The sequence below is a fragment of the Stigmatopora argus genome, chromosome 5 (assembly GCF_051989625.1).
Source record: "Stigmatopora argus isolate UIUO_Sarg chromosome 5, RoL_Sarg_1.0, whole genome shotgun sequence".
In the NCBI taxonomy this organism is placed as follows: domain Eukaryota; kingdom Metazoa; phylum Chordata; class Actinopteri; order Syngnathiformes; family Syngnathidae; genus Stigmatopora; species Stigmatopora argus.
Genome location: NC_135391.1, coordinates 19,192,501 through 19,203,480, shown reverse-complemented (window position 1 = coordinate 19,203,480; position 10,980 = coordinate 19,192,501). Strand labels below are relative to the sequence as shown.

Here is a 10,980-nt window from a genome sequence, read left to right as displayed (position 1 = left end):
CTCCTTTCATTGTTCCCGCCTAAAGTTTGTCTCCGCCTACTTATGAATAAAACCTTCCAGGCGGTAGTGGGAGGGAGGATTTGGCTTGGAGGAGACTACGAGACGGACGTGCGCTCTGTCCGTCCGCCCCCTCCCCTTCCTCCTCCGGGAGAGGATGAGGGGGGCACGACAAGACAATGGAGCGAGCGAGCGGCGTCCATTTTGATCCGACCTGCCTTTCCTCCTTCTATCGGCCGTAGGAGTAAAAAAACTATCTGCTTTGGATGTTTTACTCTGTACGACGATTATTTAGGTGTCTAGAACGGTTCTAACACTCTGGTTTCCTCCCACATTCCAAAGACATGCATGCTAGGCCAGGGTCGGGCAAACTTTTCGGCCCGGGGGGCACATTGACTTTAAAAATTTGACAGACGGGCCGGGTCAGCACAAGATAAGATACATAAAAAAATGCATCCGTTAAGAGTACATATGAAACAAACAGAAAAAAAGGACTAAAGTATGAACATACTCATCACTCATCTGGGATTTATGGGGTGCTTTCTTGGTTTTCATCAGACTAAAGGTCTGTTCACACACACATATAGCTTGCATTTCATGCACAAACTGTTTTTCCTCTTGTAGCTTCACATTCAGCCCGTTCATGTGTGTCAGGATGTCCACGGTAAAAGTTAAATGTTCAGAAATGTGTCAGTATTCTCAAGTAGCTCCCACACACATTTACATACTTTTACTAGGCTCGTGCGCCATCTATTGGGGAAACGAGGGTATTGCAGGAAAATGAATGAGGTCATTTATTTTTACTATAATTTGGACAACGTCGGCGGGCGGATTAAAAAGCCTAACGGGCCGTGTATGGCCCGCGGGCCGCAGTTTGCCCATGTCTGTCCTAGCAGCTAGGCTGATTGGACACTCTAAATTGCCCCTAGGTATTAGTGTGAGCGTGAATGGTTGTTTGTCTCCTTGTGCCCTGCGATTGCCTGGCCACCAATTCAGGGTGTTCTCCCGCCTCTGGCCTGAAGTCAGCTGGGATTTGCTCCAGCACCCCCTTGTGACCCTAGTGAGGATAAGCGGTTCGGAAAATGAGATGAGATGAGATTTTACGCTTTTTGTGGGAAGGAATGGAATTTATATGGATTTTCCATATAATCACTGGGTGGTAATTGTTTTGCGTCCGCTAGTTGGCCTCATTGTTCATTTTCTGTTTGAATGGCTTCAGCCAGGCAATAACCTTTTTTTTTGCATTTCATTCGTTTTTCTGACCCGTTTATCTCCACAGGGTTCGCGGGGGTACTGGAGAATATACCATCTGACTACTCGCAAACCAATCGCCCACCGCGTCCAGACAAAACCTGTTTAGTGAAAACAAAAGGACGCTTAGAAATCAACAGTAAGGGATCCAAAATCAACAGGAACTGACCTTAAATCGAAAGGAAGTGCACTTTGTGGTGAAGCTTTAAATCTCCTTATACTTGTATAATGACAACAAAAGCATTCAATTCAATTCAATTCAATTGTGTGTGTGTCCCTCGATGCCCCATTCAAACTTTGTTGCGGGGGTGGGCTGACATTTCAGATAGCCAAAAGATCCAGAGGCAGAACAGTGTTCATCACGTGAGGAAGTTGAGCAGCTGTTCAATTTGGGCTTACAGTGACGTCGGTCGGTTTCCTCCGTTTTGATTGGCCCGCGCTTGTGCAACTGCGTGCACTTGTATCAACTCTGGAGTCGGCCAGCGGCACAAGCAGCGGCGGCGGTGGCGGTATCTTTTCATCCTCCTCCAACTCCTGGCATCGGGCCGTGCCTTGCCGTCCTTCTCCAACTTTTTTCTTTTTTTCCCCTGGTAAACGAAATGCAACGCTGCGCCAGGTCGTGGGGCGTCCTTTCGGCCAGAGCCGTACGGGCTGCCGAGCGGAGTCGCCCGCCGCGGGGCTCCACCGGACTCGGAGCGTCCCTGGCAACGCGCGGAGTCCGGACGTCGGCGGCCGGTTGCTCTCGGCGCATCGAGCGGATCCTCCCTCGGCACGACGATTTCGCCGAGCGGCACATCGGGCCAGGTGAGCGGGAGAAACGGGACATGCTGGACACGCTCGGACTGGAGGTAAAAGAAGTGACTAACAAGAAAAGCGGGACGCCACTTCCGCCACTTTTTCACGTCCTTTGAGAATTCCCTGCCGTTGTTTGATGTTTCAGTCCATTGCGCAGCTGATCGAGAACACGGTGCCGTCGTCCATTCGGATGAGGCAGAGCTTGAGGCTGGACGACCCCGTCTGTAAGTTTCTTATTTTTTATTTAAGCGCATATGCTTATTTGGGTGTTTCATTATGATGGCTGGCCGAAAGGCCGGCGAGAGCAAAGTTTCTAGCCCCGTCCCAAGTCCAGTTTAATCTGGTTCCAGCGGTCACATTACATCACAGCCGAGGGGGCTCCTAATAAGGTGACATGGATGGAAGGATGTCATCTGCCCCGTTGTCACTCCACAAAAAACTAGAGTAAAAACAAATATTTTTAACCAGTTTGAACCAGTTTTATTCCAATGAATACATTTAATGCAGTATAAAATAATACTGGTGTGTTTTGGGCCATTAATGCCATTGTAGTTTAGTTTGTGTAAGGTGTCTTGGTTTTTAAAAAATGGAGATTGAATTTTCATTCATTCTTTTTTTTTAAACTGCTTATCCTCACAAAGGTCGCATGGGGTGCTGGAGCCTATCCCAGCTGAATTTAGGCACCAGGCAGGGGATGCCTTTAATTGGTGGCCAGCCAATCGAAGGGAACAAGGAAATAGACAAGCATTCACGGTCACACATATGCCTAGGGGCAATTTAGAGTGTTCAACCAGCCTACCATTCATGTTTTTGGAAAGTGGGTGTAAACTGGAAACCCACACAAGCCTGGGGAGAACATGCAAACTCCACACAGGAGGCCCAACCTGGGATCAAACACAGGATCAATAATAATTATCATCAATGGAATTCTGTTGGTCTAAATTGAGAATCAAGTGGGATGAATGGAAACGTTTTGGTGAGAACTGAATCCTGTAGATTTTCATTAGTTTTGGTATGGAAAAAATAAGTGACTCGGAAACACCAGTCAAGCAAGATGCTGGAGCCAATCCCAGCTGACTTTGGGCGAAAGGTAGACCACACCAATGACAGGTCGCCCGCCAGTCAGTCATAGGACACGCAGAGAGACAGACAACCATTTTCACTCACAATCATAGCACCGCCAAGTGTGAATCTATCCCACACTTTACCGCACCGAAGTCGGGCGAGTGAACCCCGACTGCATTAGGTGGCTGCATGGTAGAGTATAAAAATCAAAATTATTATATGATACAAAGGTAAATGAAGTGCTGAGTGGCATGATTGAGGACCACTTGGTAGCACCATTGTTTTCCTCTGGTTTTGCTACTTTACAAGGAAGGGCTAAAAAAGCTGAAGCGACAAAAGGTACCCTGGCCCAACCAATAGAACGCCACCTCTCGCCATGTGATTTCGACAAACTTGGTTAATCATTCCTGCTTTTGTATTTATGGCCCATACAAAAACATACTACTTGTGTCAGCACTTGTGCCAGCTCATCAGTAGATCATCAAGCAGCCACTGTACACAATTGTACAAACAATGAGGGGCTTACCTCCAGCAAATGCAAAACTAGCAATTGAAGGATATTTGAAGGAATCATCACAACGCTAAAAATATTCAACCCCAAAAATTGATACGAATACTGCCTGAAAATAGCTCCTTTTTTCATGTCCGCTTTTTGGGCACACTGCACAGCCCAACCCGTTCTGACCATTCTAAATGTAAGATGTTCCAAAAATTCACAATGCACTTCCTTGAATGCAAAATAAACGGAATGAACTGGAAATGGCCAGCATCAACTGGAAGTGACGACACATAACCAGTTAGTACCCTGAAATCAACAGGCATGTAACAACTGTACAATTTCCCCAAAATCAACAAAATGTAACCAGAAATCCACAGAAAGTCATAATTATAATTTAGAATTACCAGGAAGTGAACTGTACATTTGCCAAAAAAGAAAAATAAGGAAATGAAATCTTTAAGGGTCTGACCTTGGAATGCCCCAAAATCAATGGAAGAGATTCAGATGTGCAAGAATCAAACAAAAAATGACCCAAATTCAATCGGAAGTGATCCAACTGTGCCCCGAAAGCAACAGGAAGTGATTCAAAATGAACACGCAGTGACGCAGGAATACCCCAAAAGTTAACAGAAAATGAATTGAATATTCCCCACTATCCAACAGAAGTGACCTATGAATGCTCTAAAGCCAGGGGTGAGCAAACTATTCCACAAAGGGCCGCATTGGCTGCGGGTTTTCATTCCAACCCATAGAGAGGGTATCTTTTCACCGATCTCGTGTCCTACAAGTGCAATCAATGGATTGCAGTCAGGTGCTTCTTGTTTACTGCAGAAATCTGATTGGTTAAACTGTCTGCTGGATCGTTTGGAACAATAACCTGCACCCACAGCGGCCCTCGAGGACCGGTTTGTCCATCCCTGCTCAAAAGCAGTTGTATCAAGCATACGACAGGGGTGTTCTCCCTAACTTTCGAGCTCACTCATACTGTACCTACAGAATGAAATGCTCTTATTTTCTTAAACTCGGTTCCTGTAAAACTCTCATTTTGTCATTTCTGTGATTTAGTGCACATACTATTGCACTTTGTTCAATGCATTATCCGCAGTCTTCTTTGTTCTTTCGCTCCCTGGAGTCAAAACTGCCCCGTCAATGGAAGCCAATGAGTTAACAAGGAACCTTAAAATGCCTCAAAACCAACAGGAAATAATCTGGAAATGGCCAAAAATCTGCAGAAAATGACCAACACATAGGAAGCAGCCCACAAATTCCCCCCAAATCAATAAGAAATTATCCAAAATTGGCCTGTAGCTACCCTAAAATGGTAAGGACGTGCCACAAGATTAACTCACCGCCTGCCATTGACAACAATAGAGGTCCAATTCACTTAAACTGGCTGTGGATGTTCATCTTTCAGTGCCATTGACGATGCTAAATGTCCTATACATTTCGACTAGATGGGACCTCTAACGCCATCAATGCCAGCCATTAAATTACCATTTGATGGCTAATAAATAAACTGGTCTGGGCCACATGAGATCTAGTTGGCGTGAATATGGCCCGAGAAACAAACTGCGTTTGACACCCCTGCTCTAAAGTGTACAAGAAGTGACCTCAAAATCAAAGAGAAGTGACTCAAAGTTAAAAGGCAGTGACCCCGTAATATCCCCAAATCAACAGGAAGTGACTCAAAAGGTGATGCGATGTATCCATCATGGCAGAATGCCAGCAAGTCTGAAACTATCACTTGGTTGGGCTCTTGCCTGAGAAAAGCGCACTTTGTGGAGAAGCACTTTCAATTTCGTCATACGCAGCTGGGTATGATGACAATTAGGCTTTTGTCTAGTCAATGATGATGACAAGCCTAAGTCTGATTTTATTTTATTTTTTTATTTTTAAAATAACCCAAATCTAACAGGAAGTGACATGTAAACACTAAAAGTTTTTGGACCACAAGAGCAAGCAAATTCTCCTTAAATTACATTTTCTCATCCATTTCAACTGATTCGGTATCACCATCAAAAAGCAGCCCATCAGCTTTAAGGTGTTAGAATACCCTCAGAAACATGGTCTATTTTTCCATTTGCAAGCCCCGAAATGATTTCACGGAGGGGAATGTAGAGAGACCCCCTGCTGCCTGCTGATTGGCCAGCAGAGGATAATAGAATACAACTGCTTCGCAGAGTGTGACATCAGCCTATTTATCGCAACGGCCTAAAATGAACCCTCAGAGGACGAACTCTCCAAAGCCAGTTTGATTCACTTTGTTTATCACGAGTCGGCACGTGGCCCCTCAACAGATGTAACCGGCGACGTTCGGTGCCGCGGAACTAACGTGATTTTCAAAAAGCTGAAGATTAGAATGTAGGCGAGAGCGGGGAAAGTGGGACTTATTTTGTTTGCAAACATCTAGAAAAGAGCACAGCGGCTCTATCGCCCCCTCCTCATTTGACCAAAGCTGTGCCAAAGCGAGCACTGAGATTCCTCTGGTAGCCTAGCAACAGCCAGGAATGGGACAATGGCACCCTATCTCAACTACTACTGGGGAAAAAGACACCAAAAAAGCGGACATCTGTGGTTGCTTCGTCGTCGGGTTTACTAAAACCTAGGCCTGGTCGATGCATACATTTTATTAAGTCATTTAATATTTTCTCATTTTGTTTTTTTGTCATGATTCACTTGGAGTCACTTGTTCTATAAAGGTTTAAACTGGGAAGACTCACTTGTGGCCCAGAATGTACAGGAAGTACAGCCCCCAAATCATTAGAAAGTGAACCAAATCAACAAAAAGTAAAAACTGCTTTTTTAATCTCAATATACTTGTATAATGACTAAAACCATTCAATTCAATTTAGTCCAAGCCCTCCCGCATAGTCCAGATCTTGAAGGGGAGCCCCCTTCAGCGAGGTACAGAGTCACATTCAGGATGAAACGGTTTGTGAAGGCTTTTGTGATCCAGGCTATCCGGTTGCTCATCGATTAGACAGGCAGCAAGCCTTTGTCCTTGTTTTTCAAAGCATGAGGACGGTGAAACTTGTAGTTTAAGGCTGGATTTACCATAAAGTCAGCCAGCAGCATCCACACACAAGATGAACGTCGGACTATCCGTGTGCGTGCGTGCGTGTGTGTCTAGTATATGTGATCGTTTGTCTTCAACCCACACAATGGACTATAAATGGAAATTAGCCCTCGGCTACAATCTTATATATATATATTATGTTCATTAACATGAATATAAATATGTTCATTAATATGTGCTATCCCTTATTAAATAAATCAAAGCAAAATCATGGAAAAATATTGCATATTAATGGAAACTTGACTATCTCAAGTGACACGTTCAGCAGAAAAGTCATTTGAATGAGCATGAGAAGTGAGGACAGATGTGTAAAATAAGGTAAAATTTAAGTCAGATTTGTGCATATTCTAATGGCATTTATGAAGATTTTTTTCATTCATTTTCTGAACCGCTTTATCCACTTTATCACTCGTGGGGGGTGCTGGAGCCTATCCCTGCTGACTTTGGGCCAGGGGCGGGGGACACCCTGTATCGGTGGCCAGCCGATCGCAGGGCACAAGGAGACGGACAGCAGTGCACACTCAGACCCATACCTAGGGGCAATTTTAGAGTGTCCAATTCAGGGTGTCCGATTCAGGGTGTCCCCTGCCTCTGGCCCGGAGTCAGCTGGGATAGGCTCCAGCACCCCCCGTGACCCTAATGAGGATAAACCGTTTCAGAAAATTAGGTGGGATGAGATAAATAAGTAGTCCAACAGAAGTCAGCAGAGCGGAGCGGGCTTGTTCCGTCTGAACTCCAGGATGCTGGAGATGTTCAGGGACAAGTCGCACCACTCGCTGAGTCTATGGACGCAACAACAAACAAGCAAACATATAGAAAATCAATATATAGTAATGATAAGTCAATAATCATTAACAAATCAATAAATAAGAAATAAATAAAAAAGTAGTCCAAGTGAGGTCAGCGGTGCGGAGCGTAGTGGGCTTGAAGTCCAGGATGACTTCCTTGGTTTTGGTGACTTTCAGCGGCAAGTTGTTGTGAGCGCACCACTCGCCGAGTCTATGGACTCAACAACAACTAAACAAACTCATAGATAATCAATATATATATAGTAATGATAAATCAATCATCTATAAATAGTAATAGACGAATAAATAATTACTAAATAGCAATAGATAAATAAGTGGTCAACATAATAAATAAATAGTAGTAATAAGTCTTGATTAGGAACCTAGGTGCAGAACTCGAGGTCAGTATGGTGACAGCTCTTGGGAAGAAACTGTCCTTGAGTCTGTTTGTCTGGGCAGTTACGGCTCTGTAGCGCCTTCAATTGGGTAGCAGGTTGAAGTATATATGTATAGTATATGTTTCTCACATAGAAGCCGTATTTGTAACTTAAAAAAATATGGGTACAGCTTATATATGCACAAATTAGACATGACATTCCAGGTGCCAAATACGAAACGCCATAACGCAAGATATTGTGGCCGATACGGTCATTTATTTAAAAATTGAGAAAAGATAAACAGATAAAATGCTAAACTAAATTTATTTTGACATCTATGAATAAAATTCAAGAAAAAATATAACATATCTTGCTTGTGCCTGCCATTGCTCGCTCAGTGCGCTGCCATCTTACCTTTTACCGGTAGATAAACGTGCTTTGACTGGCCAGACACAAGTAGCCTTGATACATGTGTTTGTTGTGTTTACCATGTCAGCACATTCCAATATTTGTTAAGGCTGATCGAAGGTTTTTCGGTCGATCATTAAAATATCAGCCTTGATACCTGGTTAATGGGTATCTCATGCTATTCTTGCATCCAGAGACTTGGTGATTTGGGATGGTATGACAAAACTGGACCGCTACGGACATACTTCCTGGTTGTACTGCTCACGTGACTTCCTTTTTTAATTCGTCCATGTGCAGGCAACACCCTTTAGGAAAATTGTGAATCAGGGGGCATCTATATATGAGAGAAATTGTAAAATTCTATGATTTTTAAGGCAATTTTAAGGGTACGATACGCTGAGGCGGTCAATATGCAAGAAAATACGGTACAGTGGTACCTCTAGATACGAGCTTACTTCGTTCCGGGACTGAGCTCGTATGTCGATATTCTCGTAACTCGAACGAACGTTTCCCATTGAAATGAACTAAAAACAAATTAATTCGTTCCAACCCTCTGAAAAAACACCAAAAACAGGATATTGGATTGGAAAAAATGTTTTGTTTCTTCTAATTCGCCATCTATTAACAAAGTAACACATAACTAGTGGTTTAATAGCAGTGGCGGTCGGTGCATTTTCTCGTAGCGCCTTCAACGTATCAATCCAACCCTCAAAAACTATTTTATGGCTATAAAACATCTACTGCAGCTAGAGCTGCGACACATAAAAAATCAATAAATCAATGCACAAAAATGGGGTAAAATACACTTCCTAGCAGCATTTCATGATTAAATACAAATACTGGAGCTTTTCACACATTAAAACCAGGCCGGGGGGGGCGATTTTCCCGGGAAAAGACAGCGATGAACGTCAATGGCGTACGGGCAAACATTGTCCGAAAATGGGGTAAAATCCATCCGAAAACAGCATTTATTGATTAAATACAAATACTGGAGCTTTTTAGACATCAGAACCGGGCCCGGAGTATCATTTCCCCGGTAAAAAGACAGCGATGAACGTCGATACGTGAAATGACAAGACTACACACTGTAACAGGCTTGCTAGCTTCGGAGTTGACCGTCCCTTCTTAATGATGTCCATTTTTTTCTGGAAAAGTCCGTCTGGAAAATAGCTTTGTGAGCAAACAGAATCCATTTTTTTTTGCTTCCGTCGGCCATTGTGGGTGGAGTTTGCGATCCCTGGCTGCCTCACTATGGCTTTGGCCCGCCTACTAGCCAATCATAGTTGGTGAAAGCAATGACATATCCCAGCCAGCAAAATGCTAATGCGTATGAAAAAGCATTGTGGGGTTGCCAACTTGAAATCTGATTGGTTAAAAGCAACAGTCTAGTTTAATGCAGCAGAGCCTGCAGAGCTGATCGTGAAGGCTTTGAGGCAGATCTGATCTGGCAACAAATAATGGCTGAAATGTGATTGGTTAAATGCTTCAATATGAAAACACATCGGGAAGCAGTGCAACCAGGGGGAAAAGCAATGAAAGGAAGCTAACAGACCATTTGGAATAATAAGTATTGATGGACAAAATATAATATGACATACATACACACAAACACACACACATACACACACAAACACACACACATACACACACAAACAAAATATGATTCAGATATTTCTTAGGCCAGCAGAGAAGGCCTTGAAGGCCCTGACGGCCTGCCACTGTTTAATAGTAATAAAATGTGTTTAATAGTATATTAAAATTGGACGGATTTTGCGGAGGGGAAAGAGAGACGGACAGAGAGAAGGGGGGTGACTTTCCACGGCAATGCACTCGTAACAGAACAACCAAATTTAAATTAACTTGGATTAATATATACAGACACACTCAAACATGCGTTTAATGTAACTTTACACAGAACTGAAGTCTATTTTTTTTTTACCTTTGTTCTCCGGGTTGACTCCACCCGGACTTTCAGCGGGAGTTTTTAAAAGGAACGCATCAAGGGTTGTTTGTTTTTGCCTTCCCTTCAAAATATTTCGAAAATGACGCGCACAAATGTCCTCGCAATACGATAACACGCGACCACTTGCCAGCTTGTCAGGGTGCCTCTTTTCTGCTAAATCAGAAAACTCTTGCCACTTCGCAAGCATGTCTTTGGTATCCTTTGTAGCCAGGCGGTCCCCCTCTTCCGCCTCCTCCTCGCTACTGAGTTCCCGCAACACCTCCAAATGTTCACCCTCCTGGAGCTCGATTAAATCCTGTGTCATCAGTTCTTCGTGGTGCTCGGCGATTAGGTCATTCACATCTGCCTCGTTAACCTCCAGCCCCAAGGAATTTCCAAGTGACACGATATCATCCATGACAATGAGCAAGCTCTGTGACACGTACTCCACTCTCATATTTTTCAATTATTTCGTGCTTAATATTGATTGTCAATGTTCGCCTTTTCTTTGCACAACTCTTCATTCCATCTGTTTGCTTTGGATCCATTGTTGTTCACTTTGTATTATTCATTGACTAACGGGGAAAAACACGGGAAAATGCAACGCTCCGCCCAGTGCTCGTAGATATCTGTTATACACGAAAGAGATGCGGCAAAAAAGATACGCTACAATGATAAACAGCCGCTCATGTCTTGGCCACCTCAATTTTTTTTCTCGTATCTAGAGATAATTATTTGGTCGAAATTTTACTCGTATCTCGAAATGCTCGTAAGTTGAGGTG

General features: G+C 43.5%; 1 protein-coding gene across 1 annotated transcript in view; it reads left to right on the top strand.

Annotated features, from left to right (window-relative positions):
* Positions 1-1,685: 1,685 nt before the first annotated feature.
* Positions 1,686-10,980, top strand: part of gldc (glycine dehydrogenase (decarboxylating)) — a 35,748-nt gene continuing 26,453 nt past the window's right edge. The window contains exons 1-2 of the mRNA XM_077601402.1: positions 1,686-2,096; positions 2,189-2,267. Coding sequence (XP_077457528.1) covers positions 1,848-2,096; positions 2,189-2,267 — 328 coding nt within the window. The 5' untranslated portion in view covers positions 1,686-1,847. The remainder of the gene's footprint in view (positions 2,097-2,188; positions 2,268-10,980) is intronic.